Source organism: Natator depressus, chromosome 7, assembly GCF_965152275.1.
Source record: "Natator depressus isolate rNatDep1 chromosome 7, rNatDep2.hap1, whole genome shotgun sequence".
Lineage (NCBI taxonomy): Eukaryota > Metazoa > Chordata > Testudines > Cheloniidae > Natator > Natator depressus.
In genome coordinates this window covers 32,119,675-32,140,135 of record NC_134240.1, presented here as the reverse complement: position 1 = coordinate 32,140,135, position 20,461 = coordinate 32,119,675, and the positions used below count along the sequence as shown (strand labels likewise).

The 20,461-nt window shown below is 53.4% G+C and overlaps 1 protein-coding gene across 1 annotated transcript in view; it reads right to left on the bottom strand.

Moving 5' to 3' along the window:
- CDC42BPG (CDC42 binding protein kinase gamma) overlaps positions 1-20,461 on the bottom strand; it is a 62,631-nt gene that overhangs the window by 3,566 nt on the left and 38,604 nt on the right. The window contains exons 14-33 of the mRNA XM_074957978.1: positions 19,974-20,173; positions 18,679-18,772; positions 16,542-16,666; positions 15,913-16,027; positions 15,519-15,667; positions 15,021-15,109; positions 13,924-13,976; positions 13,283-13,387; positions 12,838-12,906; positions 11,147-11,252; positions 10,663-10,796; positions 10,211-10,350; positions 6,509-6,590; positions 5,737-5,953; positions 5,264-5,326; positions 3,385-3,972; positions 2,822-2,919; positions 2,296-2,380; positions 1,191-1,311; positions 272-389 (exon numbers count right to left, since the gene is read on the bottom strand). Coding sequence (XP_074814079.1) covers positions 272-389; positions 1,191-1,311; positions 2,296-2,380; positions 2,822-2,919; positions 3,385-3,972; positions 5,264-5,326; positions 5,737-5,953; positions 6,509-6,590; positions 10,211-10,350; positions 10,663-10,796; positions 11,147-11,252; positions 12,838-12,906; positions 13,283-13,387; positions 13,924-13,976; positions 15,021-15,109; positions 15,519-15,667; positions 15,913-16,027; positions 16,542-16,666; positions 18,679-18,772; positions 19,974-20,173 — 2,751 coding nt within the window. The remainder of the gene's footprint in view (positions 1-271; positions 390-1,190; positions 1,312-2,295; positions 2,381-2,821; positions 2,920-3,384; positions 3,973-5,263; positions 5,327-5,736; positions 5,954-6,508; positions 6,591-10,210; positions 10,351-10,662; positions 10,797-11,146; positions 11,253-12,837; positions 12,907-13,282; positions 13,388-13,923; positions 13,977-15,020; positions 15,110-15,518; positions 15,668-15,912; positions 16,028-16,541; positions 16,667-18,678; positions 18,773-19,973; positions 20,174-20,461) is intronic.

Sequence of the window (20,461 nt, the reverse complement as noted above, 5' to 3'; positions counted from 1 at the left end):
TCGTGTCGCCAAAGGCCCACCAGAGACAGTCTGTCACTGTAGGGTCACCAAAGGCTCACTGCAGGGGCAAGTTTGTTATTGCAGGGTTGCTCCAGCTCACCCAGGCTGGCTTGTTATTGTAGGGTCTCTTGCGATCACGAGGGCTAGATTTTGGTAAACACCACCCTGGCAGAAGATCCTGCCCTCCCTGCAAACCCAGCACTGGTTGCAGGCCCCCCTCCCCCCCCGCCCTGGGCAGCATCTCACTGGTCAGGTCACCCCCTGTGCTCACTGTGGGCAGGTCCTGCAGCCGGTGCTGCCCGTCACCCGGCCCCACGTGCACGAGGTGGTTGAAGTTGGTTGGGCCGGAAATGAGTTTTGACCTCACACTGGGGTCTCGCATCATCTCCCTGCAGGGGGAACAGAGAGGACCAGTGAATAGCTGGAGCGTGCCCTGACCGTGGGCTCTGCAACACCAGCAGGGGGGCATGCTTAGACAGACAGACACGGGGGGATGGGAGCATGCTTAGACAGACAGACACAGTGGGGGAACACACACAGACACATGACCCAGTGCCCCAGATCGCAGCACCCAGCGTGAGGAGCTGGGCCCAGCCTGGCTGGACAGGAGCCACCACTGCAGGGCAAGTGTGGGGCAGGCTCTCCAGCCGTGTGAACATTCACATTGTACGTCTCCGTTTGTCACCTGCGTAAGGTGCTCGGAAAGGCACCACACATACACCTGATGGCAGTCACTCCCCCCGCCCCCCATTAGCTCTGCCACTGGACTTCAGGTGCTGGCCATGGGTTCAGAGGACCTCACTTCAGTTCCTGGCTCTGCCACAGACTTCCTGTGTGACCTTGCCCAAGTCACTTTTCCCTTCCTGTGCCTCAGTTTCCCCCACCCCGTAACATGGTGAGAACTATCTGCTTGTCTGCTCAGCCTGTGAGCCCTTCAGGGCAGGGACTGTCTGCATTGTGCCAGGTAGGATGAGTTGTAGGCCTGGAGGTACTACTGTAATAGTACTAACACCACAATGGGACCCTCACCTGGGCTGGGGGAGATCCGTACAGTATTCCCATGAATACAGAGAGCATGTACACCATGCTAGTTAGGACGGAATGACAAGTCTCTGTTGCCCTCCAGGCTTCCGGGTGAGGACAGGAGGGTAGTGCAGGACACACACACCTCCCCCCAGCCCTGGCCTCACCTCCTCTGCTGCTGCCGCTCCTCTGCTGATATACGGAAAGAGAATTTCCGCTTGTTCTTGGTCCTCACCAGCTGCCGCCGGGTGTTGTCTGTGGTCTCAGGAACACTGAATTCATCCTGGTCTGGAGCAGAGGGGCGGAATGAGGTTGCGAAGATGGGTCTACTTGCAGTTACACCATTCAGCCACTAGGTGCCTGTGTCTCCTGGGCTAGTGGCTTGGGGCACTGGAGCAGGAGTCCTGGGTTCTATTCCTGACTCTGCCATTGACCTGGGGCAAACCCCTTCCGCCCTGTGCGCCTCTGTTTCCCGTCCCAGCTATGTCCATTCAGACTGTGAGCTCTTCCGGACAGGGACTGTCTCTCACTGTGCAGCGCTTGGCACAATCTTGGTCACTCCCTAATCTTGGTCAGTGCCATGAGGCACTATTGTAATATTAGCAATGGGACCCCAGTCTCAGCTTGGACCACTAGGCTCTACCATAAAGCTGCTAATAATGGAGAGCACATAATGGGGCCCTGATCTCTCTTTGGTGCCTCTAGATCAGTGGTCCCCAAACTGTGGGGCGCACCCCGCTAGGAGAGCGCAGAGGAACATTTGGGAGGGTGTGCAGCAGGCCCGGGCCAGTGCGATGAGGGAGCGCCACCCAGCCCCACTCTGCCCTCAGCTCCCGTTCTTGCCTCAGTCCCTGACTGCGGTTCCCGGGAAGGTGGGGGAGATTAAGGGGGAGCACAACTTAAAAAGTTTGGCGACCACTGCTCTAGGTGCTACTGTAATACTTTTAATAATGTACACAGGACCCTAATGGGGCCTCTAGGAGCTGCCGTAATACTGCTACCATAATGTTACTAGTATTTGCTGTATGGAGTTCGAGCTGGCAGTAAGATTATTAGTCCAGGTGCACTGCCAGAACCAGAACTGACCCATGAGCCCACATCCCTGACAGCAGCCAGTGCCTGTAGCTGGTACGCTGGTATCAATCCAGGTAACTCCATTGACTTCAATGGCTCTAGTCCACACTGCGGTCAGTGTAAATGAGATCGGGGCTGAGCCCCCCCCGCCAGTGTTCTGACTGCGCGGCCTGGAGCAGCAGGGGGGTGGATGGTTACCTGCAGACTTGTTCCTGAGATAGGTCAGGCGCACCTTCTCGCTGCCGTAGGTGCAGAGGGAGCCCTCGCAGTTCAGGGACCGCACCTGAGTAAGAGAATAAGAGTCATTCCCAGAAGGCTGCTGTTCCCAAGGAGCTGCTGCAGGGGCAGGTCATCGCAACCCCCTACGCTGTGAGATCTCAAACAGTGAGATGGTGGCAGAGCCGAAAAGAGAACCCAGGTGTCCAGGCTCCCAGCACAACCCTTTTCCAATCACTAGACCCCATTCCTCTCACATCACTGGAAATATAAACCAGGAGCCCTGACTGCCAGGCCCTCACTGCTCTAACCATTAGAAGCTGCTCCTCTCCCAGAGCTGTGAATGGAACCCAGGAGTCCTGGCTCCCAGCCCCATTAAATGGACCACTAAAATAATTACAAACCAATAAAAGCTTTGCTGCGCTTTATTGGCCTACCCGCCCCACATTCACCCCCAGACTTGGCTAAATCCTGGGTCCCGGGGCTTGTTTCCCCACCAAAGCCTCACCTTCTTCAGAGGGACTGTCTGTATCCATTCAGCCTTCCGCACATCAAACACATCCAGGGCGTTCTCACTGAACACACTCAGGTAGGGGGCACTGTAGCCTAGGAGTTGAGAGACCAAGGGCATTTTAAACCCGTGTGCAAATCCCAGCCAGTACAGCTGTTGGTTCCCTTGGGTGCCCACTAGAGGGCAGCTGGTGTTGGCCTGTCAAAGACAGGATACTGAGCTAGAACGTAGGTCTGATTCGGGGCAGCAGAGAGGTCGTGGTGCGGTGATACTGGGCTAGATACGGGTGTGATCCAATGGGTCTGTGGCGATTCTAGTCTAGAGGGTCCCACAGGTGTGATCCAGGGTGGCAGGCGAGTGGAGGGGGAAGCTACCAGGCTAGATGGCCTTGGGTGTGATCTGGCGCAGCCGGTTCTGGTGATGGGGCATTTGCTGCCCCCTGCTGGAGAGAACAGAGCTCTCCTCTGCTCCATGCATGCAGCATCTCTGAGAGCAGGAACCGCCCCCATCTGCCCTTGCCTGCCCCCAACCTCCCTGGACCCCACAGACCCGCCACTCACAGCAGCTCAGGGGGGTCGCCGGCCACATCAGCTCCTGCTGCCGTGTCCTCCGGCCCTGCCCATCCACGTAGAGCCCCAGCCCACTGAAGCACAGGATCAGCTCACTGAGGCTGACCTCCACGGCCCGCAGGGCCTCCATCTGGGCCACGGCCACTCCACGGGGGTCCTCGGGGTGGGGCAGGTGGACAGGCGCCCCCTCATTCAGCAGGGGGTAGAGGGAGAAGCCCGAGGGGTAGCCTATGCAGAGCCGGTCGCCCATGATGTCCAAGCACTGCACGTAGCCCTGGGCCTGGATCTCCTTGATGCGCCGGGAGTGGGGCCGGGAGGGGGTGAGCTGGTAGCACAGCACCTGGCGCTTGGAGGCCACACACAGCACAGAGGTGGTTCCCCGGCAGATCAGCCCCGACACCATGGTCTGGCAGTTCTTGGTCTCGGCGATCTTGGTCCCCGGGGACTCTGGCGTCTCCAGCTCGACCCAGGAGAAGAGGCGCACGCTGTGGTTCTTGCCGCACAGGACCGAGAGCACCTGGGCCTTGGGGGAGATCAGGAGCAGCTGGACCCGCCGGCAGTCGCCCAGCTGGAGCACCTCTGCAAACCGAGACAGACAAAGGATGAGAGTCAGAGAGGTACAGTCACAGGGGGGCTGCATTGCCAGAGTGCTATGGAGACTGCACTGGGAAGGGAAATACTTAGCTCAGCTACTCACCTGGAGCAATCCCTGATTAAATCCAGAGTAGCTCAAGGAGTCACACTGGTTTGTAACCGATATTAGACTCTGGCTCGGAAGAGTTACAAACAGGTGTAAACCCAGAGTGACCCTGATTAACAAAATGAGCTACTACTCTGCCTTTGCAGTGGTTTGTAACCTAGATCAGAATCTGGCTCAGTGGACTTCTGTTGTTACAAACTGGTGTAAATCTGGAGTGACTCCATGAGCGACTCCAGATTTACACCAGTTTGTAACAGAGACCAGAACTTGGCTAGGTGGACTTGTATTGGATTTATGTATAATGTCAGGGTGTGACCCGATGGCCCCAAATGAAGTCAGCGTATGACTGACTTCTGTGGAATTAATCTTGATTTACACTAGCATTTAAGGTCAGACCAGCATCTGGCTTAATTACCTAGAATGAATTACTCCAGCTTTACTCCAGTGTGTTACTGAAATCAGAATACGCCCCAGTGATTTCAGTGGAGCTACTCCAGATTTACACCAGGTTTGTGACCAAGGCTGGAATATGGCTCAACAACTTGACTGCAGCTACTTCAGACAGCGTGTAACCGTGGCCAGAATGTAGTTCTGAGCCCAGTGAAGTCAATGGAGTCACTCCTGATTTATACCAATGTGTAACAGAGACCAGCTCTGTTTTAATTATCTCAAAATGAACTGCTCCAGACTTAAACCGTATGTCACTGAAATCAGAACATGGTCCCTAAACTCAATTCATTTAACGAAGTTACTCCAGATTTACACCAGATTTAACAGAATCTGTCTCATACCCAAGATGTACCCTCCTGTTCATAACAGATCAGAATGACTTAATGGACTTACTCCTGACTTACTCCAGTTTGTAACCAACAATAAAATGTGCTCCTAAGTCCACTGACCTAAGTGCAGCTACACCAGATTTATTAGCCATTTATATATAACAAGTAGTATAACTAAAATCCAGTCTGCCTCAAGGATTTCTCTGGGGCAGCTCCAGATTTACACCAAGGTGTAACCGAGATCAGAATCTGATCTAGAGTCTTAACTGGTGCCAAGTTAGGCCACCCAACTCTTCCCCGTGCTGGTCCATGGACCAGCCCAGCTGTAAGTGTGTGTCATTCCAACCCCCCTCCCCATATGCCTGCAAACTCATCCCGTGACAGCTCTTACCATTGGTGTGCAGGTGAATCACAAACAGCCCCTCTTCGGTTCCCAGCGCGATCCGCTCCCGGTCTGCAAGCAGGACAGTGGCAAGTGTCAGAGTGAGGCAGCCTGGATGTGGAATAGGTTAGGCTGCACAGACTGGCTGGCTCCTCCCTATGGGCCCTGACTGCTCTCAGACGCCGCTCCACGACACTCCTGGGAAGCTGGGGGATTTTATTATTCCCCATTTTACAAAGGGGGAAACTGAAGCAAAGGCAGGTGCAGGGACTTGCCGAAGTTATAGAAATCAGTGACACATCAGGAAATAGAATCCATGAGTCCTGACCCCCCGTCACCGCCTGCTCTAACCTACTAGACCCCACTTCCCCTCCCAGACCTGGGATAGAACCCAGGAGTCCTGGCTCCCGACCCCTCCCCTCACCCAGCAGACTCCACTATCCTCCCTGGGTGGTCTGTCCTTGCCTCCCATGCCAGCTCACCGATGATAGCGGCAGAGAGGGCCTGTGGTATGAGCGGCAGGCCGTTGTCATAGGCTTCCTTGAGGATATAGACGGAGCGGTCGTGGTGCCGGTTCTCTTGCAGGATCCGGTGCAGCTCCACCAGGACCTGCACCCACTGCTTCATCTCGGCCTCACTGTCAGCAAGGAGCAGCAGGGAGCTGGTGCTGGGGGGTGTGGCCAACTGGGAGGATGTAATCTATGGGGAGCAGGGAGGGCAGCTTAGCGTTATTCAGAAAGATGCAGATGTTTAGTGCTGGATTCGGAGCTCAGCTCACACGAGGTCAATCTGGAGTCACCCCCCTGACTGCAGTGGGTTCAGGGCCAGATTCGGACCTCAGCTCCCCCGGGTCAATCCAGGATCAAGCCCTGACTACAATGGGGCCAGAACCGGATTCGGATCTCAGATCCCCCTGGGCAATCTGGGATCAAGCCCTGACTACAATGGGGCCAGGGCCGGATTCGGATCTCAGCTCCCCCGAGTCAGTCCAGGATCAAGCCCTGACTGCAGTGACGTCAGGGCCGGAGTCTGATGTCAGTTACTCTTGGTGTAAATGCAATAATGCCAGCTCTGCACCAGTGATGTACCCGAGTAGCACTTGCCCATTGCAATAAGTATCTGACACACAAGACGGCTGAGATGGAACTTGCCAGACTTAGTCATGTGATCCGGGCTGGAGTGAATCGATTACGGCTGCTGCTCTGGCCCTGAGGCACACCCAATATTGTAAATGTCCCGACACCCAGGACTTACCCGGAATATGCAGGGCACATCCTTGTTGCTGGCGTGGATGACGTCTGAGGCCAGAACCGAAGTCACTGAGAACTGTTCGTCCCTTTAAATAGAAGATGAGAGGCATCAGCACCAACCAGCACAGCCTCCCCAGCTGCACCTTACAACACCCCAGTGTCAGCTACTGTGCCCCACAGAATAACTGTAAGCCTGGGAAAGGAGAGGGATGTAGATTTGCTCACTACAGTCACAGATTTTAAAGCCAGAAGGGAGCATTCAATCATCTAGTCTGACCTCCTGTACAGCACAAGCCAGAGAATGTCACCCAGTTACCCCTCTGTGGAGCCCAGTCGCTTGTGGATCTCTTCCACGAAGGCAGCCAGGCTTGATCTGAAGACATTCAGAGGGGGAGAATCCACCATCTCCCTTAGGAGTTTGTTCCAAAGGTTAGTTACCCACACTGTGAAAAAAATAGTAACTTATTTCTAATTCATTTGTCTTTAACTTTCAGCCATTGGTGGTTCTTTTGCCTTTCTCCGCCAAATTAAAGTAACTGGTAGCACTAGTAGGCTTTTATTCTCAGTGTGAACGAGGCACACGCTTTGCCACTGGGTACTGCTGCTATTTGCGGAAAGTGGAAGAATGTTGAGGAAGGAAGCATGCTCTGTTGATAATAAAACCTTCTGCCCAGGACCTCCCCACCCTCTCTGAATTTTCCTCTGCTCCTATTCCCCATTAACGGCAGAAGAGGGACATCAAGAACAAAAAAAGAGAGAGCAGGTGACTGATAGGGAGTGTGGGCGGGGGGGGGGGGGTCTAGAACCCACAGAAGCTGAGAACAGCACCTACAAATTAATTTCTCAAACACCTAAAACAACTCCACCTCTTTGTCTAAAAGATCATATGTGCCTCTATTACACGGCTGAGGAGCTGTATTAATAATAGAGCTGGACAGGACCTGGAATTTCTGTTCCCATCATTTCAAATTTTTTTCAATGCAAAACTGGGGGGAAAACAACAAACTATGAAGTTTTCCACAAAATAAAATTTTCAACAAAATACATAATCTTCAAAAAATGTAGTTTAAAGAACTCAAAATGTTTCAACTGGATTGTGACTTCTTGTATGATATATTTTTTAGAAAGTGATTTTTAAACAAAAAGTCATTTCAAAACTCAAGGTTGAAATGTTCGATTCCAAAAATGTCAAAATGGAACGTTCCCGCACCCCCTGCAATGAGACTGTGTCGAAATCAACATGCTCCCGGCCCTGGGAGGTGTCAGCGTTTTCAGTTGGACAAACATTCCACGGGGAAATTTTCAAGCGGATCCAATTTGTAATCCAGATAAATGATGCTTTCAGGTGAGCCGGCAGATGTCCTCCCCTGTTAGCGTCTGTGGGGGAGCCTCTCCTTAGCAGCACCATGCCCCTAAGAGCACTCCCTCCAACTGAACTCCGCTGGCCTTTTACCACAGCCAGGTGCTCATTAGTCAATGAGCTGCCAGCCAGCCACCTAGGCAGCTAATTGCTCACAAGTTGGCTGAGAGGGACTCATTCCCCTTAAAGAAGCCCTAAACAGGGCCAACACCCATTAAAGGGACCAGCCACCCTATGATAGTTACACACAGGAGGTCACTATCCTGCTCTGCTCAGCAAGGGCGAGGCCTCAGCTGGGGTGTTGTGTCCAGGCTGGGCCCTGCACTGTAGGAAAGAGTTGGACAAACTGGAGAGAGTCCGGAGGAGAGCAACAAAAACGATCCGAGGTTTAGAAAGCCTGACCCACTGGGCACGTTCAGTCTAGGGAAGAGAAGGCTGAGGGGGGACCTGATAACAACCTTCAATAGGGAGAAGGTTGTTACAAGAAGGACGGTGGATCAGTTGTTCTCGGTGTCCACTGAGGGTGGGACAAGAAGCATTCGTCTTGGTTTGCAGCAAGGGAGATTTAGGTGAGATATTAGGAAAAACTTCCGGGATGGTTAAGCACTGGAACAGATACCGGGGAGACGGCGGAATCCCCATCACTGGAGGGTTTTAAGAACAGGTTGAACAACATCCGTCAGGGATACTCTGGGTTTACTTGGTCCTGCCTCAGCGCAGGGGGGCTGGGCTTGATGATCTCTCGAGATCCATCCCAGCCTGACATTTCTATGTAACCCGTGCCAGGGGAAGAGATTGCTACCCCCATGATTTGGGCACACTGCCTTCATTGGCATCAGAGTGTAGCCTCAGCTTTAGCTTCAACCAGAACTGATCTGACCCTCCCAGTATCAGCCATTCAACCAGAATATACGTGTGTCAAGTGGCACCGGACCTGGTAAAGCCCAGTCACTTAGGGGCTGAGAGCTAAATAAGACTGCTGCTCTTCCCACGTACAAGGTGGTGCCTCTCCAGAATTGTTGGTTTATTTGAAACACCTAAAACAACTAGAAATCTTGACTTGGAATAGGGAGGTTCAGTTACATCTGTATTTGGCCCTGGTGCGACCACTGCTGGAGTACTGGGCCCAGGGTTAGGGCCCACAATTCAAGCAGGATGTGGATAAATTGGAGAGGGGTCAGAGAAGAGCCACAAGAAGGACTAAAGGGTTGGAAAACCTGCCTTGCAGTGAGAGACTCCAGGAGCTCAAGCTGTTTAGCTTAATGAAGAGAAGGCTGAGGGATGAGTTGATCACAGTCTGTATAACATGGGGCTCTTCAGTCTAGCAGACAAAGGTGGAACAAGAGCCACTGGCTAGAAGTTGAAGCGAGATAAATTCAGACTAGAAATGAGGTGCAAATGTTTACCAGTGAGGGGAATTAACTCTTGGGACACTTGATCTACAGATGGGGTGGATTCTCCATCCCGGAGAACGTTTAAATGAAGGTTGGGTGTGTTTCTAACAGGTCTGCTCTCGTTCAAACAGGAATTAATTCAGGGCCGGCCTATGGCCTGGGTGACACAGGAGGTCAGACTAGATGATCACATTGGTCTCTTCTGGCTTTATTTTCTATGCATATGGTTTAATTAATCTGATACGTCAGTTGATTTAGTATCAAGCCATTCATATGGATTATTTACGTCATGCTTTTTGCTTTGATATTTGGTTTAGTGAATAAAGCTCATACAATTGGAAACCTGGAGGGAGCGGAAGTTTCTTTCCCAGACACCAGGATCACAACCTACACAAGGTCTGGGGAGAAAACAGACAACTCGACGACTCACCCAGCAGTGATCCATATCTGGAGGGGTGGTAAACCCATTAGGGCACCAGTGTTGTTATGCTGCAGGAAGGGTGGTTCAGCAGGGGGCGCTCTTGCCTTGCACTCAGTCCTGTGGGCTCAATGGTCTGATCTGGGGCAGCAGAGGCTGGGGGGATACCAGGCTAGTTGGGCCCACTGGTCTGATCCAGGAAGGCAAAGAAGGAAGGGATACCGGGCGGGATGGCCCCAGGGTCTGAGCCAGGGTGGCAGGGTGGGGAATACCAGGTGGGATGGGCCCAGGGGTCTGACCCAGGATGACAGGAGGGGGAATACCAGGCTGGCTGGGCCCAGAGATCTGAGCCAGGGTGAAGACTACAGGGCGGGATGGCCCCAGGGGTCTGAGCCAGGGTGGCAGGAGTGGGGATACCGGGCTGCCTGGGCCCAGGGGCTGATCTGCAATGACAGACATGGATGCAAGGCTAGGTACGCTCAGGGGTCTGACCAATAAGGCACTTCATGGTCCCCTTTCCCTGCCCCTCCCTACCTCATATCCACGACCTGCATGACGTTAACGCCGCACAGGGAGCCCCGGCCTTCTGGCACGTCATAAAGGAAGAGCTTGAAGTCGCTGACTAAGGCGAATGCCCTCTGCCAGCCCTTCTTCACCCCCGCTGGCTTCGGCACCTACGTGGACAGGGAGGGGAGACGGTTACAGCCCCATTCGCCACAAAGTTACACAGCACATCAGTGGTATAGCTGGGGATAGAACCCAGGAGTCCCGGCTCCCAGCCCCCTTGTGCTAACCCACTAGAGCCCACTTCCTTCCTAGAGCCAGGGACAGAACCCAGGAGTCCTGACTTCTGTGACCCTGCTTTAACCATATTCACCACAGCCAAGAAGATCAGGAGAAGGGTGCTTGCAGAATCCTCTCTGCCATGCCACATCAGACCAAAGCCAGGCTGACACAGGGCACCCGCAGAGGGTGGGGGGACTTACCGACAGATATCCCTCAAATGCTGTGCCTGTCCCAGTAACCGGGTTGACCCCCATGGTTTTCCGCAGCTGTTCGGGAGGTGTGGGGCAGACGGCTGTGCCCTCAGCGCAGGACACATGGCAGACATAGTTACAAGCTGCAGGGAGAAGCCAGGATGCGGGGCATGAGTGAGGGGAAGGAGACAGACTCTGACAGGCATCTGATGCAGGGAGAGGGGCCAGAGACCCAGGCACCACCCCCAGGGCCCAGCATCCAACTCTGCCTGGCAGGAGATCCAGGTGCCGGTCCCCAGTGCCCTGCCTGGTAGAAGACGTGGGTACCAGCCCCACGGGCCCAGCACTCAATGCCCAGCCTGGCGGGGACCCAGGTTCTAGGCCCAGAGTCCCATGCTTAGCCCCATTCAGGAATTCACCTCAGGGAAGCAATTGCAAAGGGGCCCTAATCTGATCCCAGCACAGGGCAGAGCCAGCCCTGGCCCTCACTCACCCTCGCAGGCGTAGCCTTGGCGCAGCAGGCCCACCATGAGCGCGGTGCAGCGCATGCATTTGGTGGGCACGGTGAAGCTCCGCATCTTGAAGCTGTGAGACTTTGGCTGGAAAACGGGGGGGGAAACAACAAAAAGGGGTCTCAATCTGCGGCTGGGGAGGGATTTTGGGAAGCCAAAGATACAGGGGGATAAACCGGCACTTGTCCGATGTGTGTACACAGACCCACATAATGCACTACACACACACACTAACCACCCACATTCATCTCCACACAGCTCACCCCACACCCACAGCACAGCCCCATGCGCACCTAAATACACCCATAGATAGATATCTGCACACACAGCATACAAGAATACAGCACACATCAGGCGCACGTGCCACATCCCCATGCTCACAGCATACAACTGTACAACACACTGAACCATACAACTCCATGCTCATAACATACATATACAGAGAACCCCCCGTATGTACACAACACATCTGTAATAGTCCTACATACCCCCCCCACTCACAATGCATGTAGAAAAAAATACAATATCAGGGAAATTCCAGGGGATTTATGCCACGTGCACACAGACCCAAACACCCCCTGCCATGCAACAGGCAGACATACAAAGCGAATGCAACACACAATGTAGTAACGTGTGTGCAAAAAAATACCCACAGGACAGCTGACTAGATGGGGTTTATCTGACCTTGGCAAGTATATACACGCTCACCCACACCACAACACACAGGAAAAACACACCCACACAATCCATGGTATAAATCCTCTCCATCACACACACCCCACACCAAACATATGGACACCTGAACACCACACAACAAATCCTCTCTACATAAATGCTCTATTTTCACATGTATCTCATGCCATATGCCAGAGAGAAAACACAACCACATGCCTATATAAACAAAGATTCACACCACACATGCACTTACACAAATCCACTAGAAAAGGGCAAGAGAGGATTTCTCTGCCACGTGTGCAGACCCAAAGATGCCTAGATATGTGTACAGCACACCCCAACTATCACATACACTCAATCATAGACAAAGTCTGCCCTGAGCCATCAGGCTGATGTGGTTAACGACCATCAGTTTCCCCTAGCCAACAGTACACACGGGCTAGCACCACATCCAAATACACTTGGCTCCCCCAACCTGACGAATCAGGTACCCGGTTGGAGCTGGGTGGACCGGAGGTGGCTTGTCTGGGTGAGCTCGAGCGAGACTTGAACCCACAACTTCCCAGGCTGTAACCAAGCTCCTGAACCACTCAGCCACTGCGTCACCCCAGCTGCATGTTGAGAAATCATCTGGCTAAGTGTGGAAATGAAGAAGGCTCTGATCTGACGTAGCAGCACAAACAATCACATATCATGACCGCAAACATGCACCTGAAACACAGAGAGAACTTGAACACACAAAATCTTCTCCCATGAGCAGACAACAAACACACACAGTACCAACACACGCTGAAATGCCACAAACGCAACGCTTAGTCCTGGCTCCCAGCCCGACCCCACCCCCCTCCCAGAGCTGGGACAAGAACCCAGGAGTCCTGACTCCCAACCCCCTGTTCTAACACACACAACTAAAATACCCCCATATACACACATTCCACGCCCTCCCCCTCCACAACAGAGCAAACACACACATGCTCACACACAAACCCCAGGTTACCTTGAGTGCACCTGAGCTGCTTCCTTCTGCAGCAACTGCTACCTGTGCTGGGGGTTTGGACTGAGCCGGCTGTGAGGATGCAAGGAATGGGGCAGCAGGGAGAGAGAGGGCAGAGTCAGCACAGAGAGCTCGGAGGGAAACATTTCAAAAGGAGCTGCAAGTAAGTGACTTTTTCCAGATCAAATCTGGGGAAGAGCTGGGAATAGAACCCAGGCGTCCTGCCTCTGAACCCCACCCTGCTCTAACCCACCAGACTCCCTCCCGCTCCCAGAGGTAGGACAGAACCCAGGAGTCCTGGCTCCCCTCCCCTCCCAGAGCTGGGGACAGACTGCCCAGGGCTGGGGTGTGGTAGAATTGTGAGCCCTGGGGAGCCAAGAGCTACATCCTCCATCTGAGCCCCTCACAGGGGCATCACACAGCAAGGCTGCCAGCATTTACTACTCACGTTGGCTCGGAGGCTTCTCCTCCCTTCTGGGCGCAGCTGGGCCTCCTCGGCCGATCTCCGATTCTCCTGCGTGTCTGGGGGGCTCCCAAAACTGATCACATCCTTCTGCCAAAGAAAAAGCACCATGCAAACCCAATCCTGCAGCGGCATGTAAGGCAATGAGGCAGGGGATGCTCTCCCTTGGAGTCAGTGCTGGCCCCAGCATGGCACTAGGTGGCGCTCTCCCCTCTGAGCCAGTGCTGGCCTCAGTATGGCAGTAGAGGGTGCTGTGCTGGAGGGAATGGGGTGGTGGCTCAGTAGGGGGCGCTGTTTCCTTTCAGTCAGTGCTGATCCCGGAGTGGCACTCAAGGGCACCATATGAATCAAGGGGCTATTAATTCCCCCAGATGGGTGGGACCATCAGTGCATGCAGCTAAAGCACAAAGTCCCCTGGGTCAGTGTCTTGAGAGACCTGAGCCAGGAACAGAGCCCAGGAGTCCTGACTTCCTTCCCCCCCAACCTAACCAACAAACCCCATTCCCCGCCCAGAACTGTGGACAGACCCCAGGAGTCTTAACTCCCTCGACTCCCCGAGCCAGGATAGAACCCAGGGGCCCTGACTCGCAGCCTGCCCTGCTCCAGCCACAGCCTGACAGACGTACCTCTGCACTCCAGAACGATAGGAAGGGAATTAGTGGCCCCTGTTGTTTTGTGCCTAGAAAAAAGAGAAAAATTCACATGCAGCACTGTAACACCTCAGCAGCAACCTGTCTATGGTCCAGAGTGGACCCCAGGTCCACCCTCCCAAAAGTCCAGACCATACCTATTTGCGCTAAAGGAGAATCCCCCATTACCTGCTAGCAGTACAGGTGATTTGACACATGGTGGAGAAGTTCTCGTTGCATCCAGCAGAGGGCAATGGCACATAGACACACAGACACACACACAGTAGCCAGTTCACAGAACCACTGCATTTGTCAATGAGAACATGACGAGTGGTTAGGGCTGGGAACTAGGAGTTTTCACTTCTAAGTGTGTCCCACCAGCACTGAATTAGTACAATAGCATCTATAGACCCCAAATGAGATCGGGGTGGGGCCCTCCCCACTTGAGCCACCACAATGTCCCCCACCAGTTGTTGCACACACAGCGAGAGTCTCAGTCCCCCAGAGCTGACAGCCGGGACAGACAAAAGATGGCTTCTCCCCACTTTACAGGTGGGGAAGCTGAGGCCAGAGTGACTCTGTGACTTGCCCAAGGTCAAGCCATGGCCGAGCAGTGAGAGGAGCTAGTGAGGAGGGCGCAGGACACCTGGGTTCTATTCCTGGCTCTGCCAGTGACCTCAGGAGAATCCCTTCTCCTCTCTGCCCCTCTGCTGCCCCACTCACCCTTTGTTTAGGCCTGGAGCTCTTGGGGACAGGGACCATGGGTCTGTTCTGTGCCCGGCACGTCAGTGGCCCCCGACCTCGGTCACAGTCTGTGTAGCGCCTGGCACAACTGGGTCCCCCAGTCTTGGTCAGGGAGGCCCGTGCAGTGCCTGGCATAACGGGCGAGCCTCCAACCTCATTCAAGGGTGGGCCTGAGCAGCACCAAGGACAGCTCCCCAATCTCAATCGCCGGGGGGGGGGGGGGGATGCATGCAGCCCCTGGCATGGTGGGGTGTCCCTGATCTCGTTTGGGCAACCCAGGCTAGAGTGGTAACCACACAGCAGCCATCCTGCATGTGTACTCAGCCAGGCTGGACATTCTGGGGCCTTACCCTGCACAGACATGACCTTCAGCTCCTCCTTCAGCTTCTCCAGCTCCAGCTGCAGGGCCCGGTTCTGCACCTCGGCTTCTTGCAATTTCCTTGTCAAATATCCAAACAACAAGGGAAGCCCTTGTCTTTATTGCTCCAAAGGTGCCACGGGGCCAGGGCAAGGATAGCACAATGCTGCACCGACGCACCTGATGGCAGAGGCGCCAGTCCCTCCCCAAACAGATTCTACCCTGACGAACATCTCAGGGGGCGAAAACTGTTGAAGCAGCAGCATTGTCTAGCCATTGTATCAGGGGTCTGTGGGGTCCTCTGTCCTATCCCTACCTCCAGGAGGGAGTGGAATCTGGTGCTTAGAGCAGGGGGCCTGGGAGCCAGGACTCCTGGGTTCTAGTCCCATTTCAGCCACTGGCAGTCCCCCAGCTGTCTGGCAAGTGTCCCAAGGCATGGGGCTCCCACCCTTTCCCCAGCTAACAAGTATCAGCTCCCCACCCGCCTCACCGCTCGGTGGCCAGGTGTGCAGCCTTCATCTCAGTCAGCTCCTCCTGGACACCCTGCTTGGCCCGGATCTCAGCTTCCAGCGCTGACTGCAGCTCCAGCTTGGCCGAGGCCTCCATCTTCTGCAGGCGCCTGGCCTTCCAGTGATTGTCCTTCACATTCGGAGAGAGGAAGAGCTGAGCTAGGAGCAGGGAAACTCCCAGGCTGCCTGGATCACAGGGAATGGGACCCCCAGCCTTCCCCCTAGGGGGTGCCAGCTCCAATCTCAGCACCAGGGAAGGCACTGGCTGGCTCAGAGGGTTGGGGAATGGGATATGGGGCATTTCCCCTCTCAGGGGTGGGGGTGCTGGCTCCAATCCAGCCCCACCAGACACATGCAACCCCGCTGAGCTCGTACCGGGGTCCGGGCGCCTGACGTTTGTGTGCTGATGTGTTTCAGGGATTCCAGCTCCTCGGTCATGCGAGTGGCCAGAGCCTGGAGATAGCCCCTGGACTCCTTCTCATCACTGACCCTAGGGGAGGGAGAGAGAGTCAGGAGAAAGCCCTGCCAGGAGCCAGCTAAACCAGCCCAAGTGGGACCAAGGCAGCAGCATCTGCCCCTGCAATCTATTCCCCAGTCCCAGGGAAAGGAGACCCCAGCCTAGCATGTTCATGTCAACCAGGTGAGGGGGGTAAGTGATCTGGAGCAAGTCACACAGCCAGCAACACAGCTGTGTTCTGTTTCCCAACCCTCCCTGTTCAAACAACTAGACCTCACTCCTCTCCCAGAGCTTGGGATAGAACCCAGGAGTCCTGACTCCCATCCCGGCCCCCCTGCTCTAACCACTAGACCCCACTCTCCTCCCAGAGCCAGGAACAGAACCTAGAGTCCTGACTCCCAGGCTGTACCCTTGTTCCCTGGTAGGATCGGATGCTGTCTCATTCTAAGAGCAGGGTAACCCTTGTGTACTCTCACCCAACCCTACAGCGAACCCTGCTTGGGGCGCTAATCCCTGCACCATCTGGCTCAGCATGAGGGGCTCATACCACTTCAGGATGTCAGAGATCTGGGCCTCCCAGTTAGTGACTGTTTCTCTCCGGTCCTCCAGTGAGCGCAGCTCCTGCTCCAGCTGCCTGTTGGCCGTATTTAGCTTATCCACCTGGCCTAGGAGCTGCAAACAGGAGAGGAAGACAATGCCTCAGGGACCTTGGGAGGAACGACCCTGTAGCTAGACTGGGCGGAGAATGGGCTTTCATTCCCTTGCAGTTCCAAAATATCAGGAAAAAATTTGTATCAAGTCGACCCAAAACAAAGGTTTTTTGGAATTTTCGACGAATCAGAAAGTCCATAAAGTTTTTTTTTCAGGTCAATTGAAATGTGTCATTTTCGAGTCCGCCCCACCCTTTAAATGTTATTTTAAATAAAATTAAAGGTAATTTCAAATGAGAATTCAGTTCACATCAACAAGTCAACATGTTCCAAGTTTTGGAGCTTTTGATTTGTTCGATTTCAACAAAAACAATTTGCTGAAGTCGACCCAAATTTACAAAATGTTTCCATCTGCCCGAATCTGCATTTTTCACTGAAAAAAAGTTTTGATGGAAAAAGTTCGGCCAGCTCTACCTCCCCCGTCCCCTCAAATCCCTCCTATTCTTTTAACTCATGGTACCATGAGAGTGAGGTCTGTCCACATGTAACTATCGCCTCGTGTCCCGAGCGTGCTCTATTCACTGACCAAAAACTTGGCTAATGCAGAGTTACGGCTGATCTTGTGGTGTTTCAGAACGTCGAATTTAGCAAAACTCAAACCTCTGAATTAACACCCAGAATTAAGCTACATGCATCTTCCGAATTATCTGCTGTTCTCAGATTCCATTTCCCCCAAATAACCGCGGCCCGCTCCCCCTTCCTTGGATGGAGGCGGATTGGATCAACATGCTGGCAGATCTTTCTCTGACTTCTCCACAGAGCAGGTTTTAAATGCTCATTGCCTAGGTGTACGCTCAGGTTCAGTGCCCACAGCATGTCCCCTTGGGCCATCCAGGTCATGTGAATAGTGAATGACTCAAAATCCTCTTGGCCGCTCTGTCTGCACACGTACGTTGCAATGCATCCAGCGAATGCCTCTAGCCAGACAGCTTAACTCTTTTCTGAATAACATTTTCAATATTGCTTCCCCCAAAAAGCAGTGGGTGCCAATGCCATGCACTAGCAGGGATAAATGGCAAGTGTTTGAGACGATCAGACCCACAGTTCGAGCCCCAGACCTGCGCAATCAAAGTTGGTGGAAATGTGTCAGCGTTAAGAAATGCTGGAGGGTTGGGGGGCTGTATCTCAGGAACCTCTTGTTTGAATGCCCCCAAATTTGGATCACTAACCCCACCCTGTTCCCCCATGAGGCAAACCAAATTTCAAGGCAATCCAATTAAGCATGTGAATTTTACAGCAGCTGATAGAGTTGACCTTTAAACAGAAAGAGTGTCTCAACCTTAACTACAGCAGAGCTGGTGGTCGCCTGTAACACATGGGCGAGATCTGTATACAGCCAGCTAAGGAGCATCTCGAGAGCGTGCTGTACGTGGGAGAGCTCTGTATACATACAGCAGCTATTTAAAGTGCCAGTAGAGGGTGCTCCATGCAGAATCGTTCCTGGGCTTTTCAGGGCCAATTCAAGTTGTGGGGGACAATTGCAAACAGCTGCTCATGTACAGCTCTGAGAGCAGGGCAGAGCTTGCGGGGTTGCAATGAGATGAGACAGACCGGCCCTCAGGTACCAGCTAGGGACAGGGCTCTGTGCCTCCTCCCGCATGCTGCAGGGGCTCCAGAGACCCTGTTCTCTGCCTCTGGGGGCTAAGATCCAATAGCCCCACTGCAGCCTGCATTCCCTGCTCCAGGACCCCTCCCTCTGCTACCTGCAGCCCACATGCAATCCCTTTGGCGGGAGCCAGGCAGACCACAGCACTCTCCCATCAGGAGATGCCCCCTGTGGCAGCAGCCGGTACTGCAGCTTTCAGTGATGCAGCCCCTGCAGCTACCCAGGGACAGCAGCCGGGAGTACAGCCCGCAGCACATCAGCCACGCAACCCAGCAGCAACCAGATTGCAAGAGGCTGAGCCCCATGAACTCTGGAAGATCCAAATCAAGCCCACCTTGGAGAAATGGAGAGATTCATATTCCTCTTACCCTCTCCTGTTCCTGGGCGAATTTACTGTTCTCTTCCTGCAGCCAAGTCCTCTCCCGTTCATTCTGGTCCGTCAGCTCCTCTTGTTCCCTTAAACTAGAGCCCAGGGGTTGGAAAAGAACATTAGAGCCACGACTAACAGGAATAATAGTATTAATCCCTAGCTTTTATCCAATGCTTTCCACCTGTAGCTCTCAAGGTGCTTTACAACAGTGCTTCTCAACCAGCGGTACGCCGAGGTCTTCCAGGGGGTACATCAACTCATCGAGATAGTTACCTAGTTTTACAGCAGGCTCCACAAAAAGCACTAGCGAAGTCAGTACAAACTAAAATTTCATACAGAGAATGACTTGTTTATACTGCTCTATATACTATCCACTGAAAGGTAAGTACAATGTTTATATTCCACTGGATTTATTGTATAATTATATGGTACAAATGAGAGAGTGAGCAATTCCCAGTAACAGTGTGCTGGGGCACGTCTGTATTTTTACATCTGGTTTTGTAAGCAAGTAGTTTTTAAGTGAGGTGAAATTTGGGGGTATGCGAGACAAATCAGACTCCTGAAAGGGGTACAGGAGTCTGGAAAGGTTGAGAGCCACTGCTTTAAAAATCTGGGCCACAGCATTATCCCCATTTTACGGATGGGGAAACTGAGGCACAGAGAGAGGCACTGACTTGCTCCCGGTCACCCAACAGGCCAGTGGCAGAACAGAGAACAGAACCCAGTCTGGGGCTGTAACCACTTGGCCACACAACAGCAACTGTGTCTGAAGGATATTTCTTTCCCAACTCCTCCCCTGTTAAAAATGGCCATTTATCGGAGTTTAAAAACGTGGATTTTTTTTTTTGGAATTTTTTCTTCAAGTTAACAATTTTACCCTTTCCCTTCCTTTTAACCACTGAATGGAACTGAATAAATAGTTCTTCCCCCTCACTCTCACTATTGGAAACGTCCCAAATTTCTGAAATGTGACAGAGCAGGGAAAAGGAAAAAAATTCCTAGGGTGCAAAAATAAATCATTATTGGAAAAAACAGGGTGTCCAGGTCTGTGGCAGAAGTGGAGAAATGAAACGAAAGAGGGCAAGAGAAGAGGGAGGAAAAAGGAAATAGGAAAACAAAGAAAAACTCCAAAAAAAATTTTCCGGGAAAAATGTTTCCAAATAAAAAAAGAGAAATTTTCTCACAGGAAAAATCCACCTTCCATCTCCCTCTCTTCCCCCAGAAAAAAAATAACCAGTGGGGATGCTGAGCGCAGGAGAGGGCTCTGGGTTCAAATCACCCCTCCCCACTCACCTCTCCTTCCTGGCTTTCTCCAGTTTTCCCTGCAGCGGGGCAGGCTCAGCCTGCAGAGCCCACTGCTGGCTCTCTCTCTGCTGCAGTGGCTCATGCAGGCTCCTCTGCTCCACCGTGGGCTGCAGGTCCCCTCGTGGGAGCGTGGGGTCCTTGGTGTGGTTGGGGCCGGCAGGATCCAGAGAGGCTGTGCCATGCTTCGCCTGCAGGGGGCAGGAGAGTTCAGCCACAGGCACCCACTTCCCAATTACCATGGGGGGCGCTTATGCAGTATCAGTAACTGGTCAAAGAGGAGTGCTGATGCCTAATCCTGCAAGGGACCCTAATGCTCCCCGCAGGGACCCCCATTGACGGGGCAAATGCCCCCCCCCAGTGATCCCACTGACCAGGCAAGGAGCCCTCGTGCACCCACCAACTGCCCCCCCCAGGGGCCCCACTGACTGGGTAAGAGGCCGTCATGCACCCGCCAACCACCCCCACAGGGACTCCCA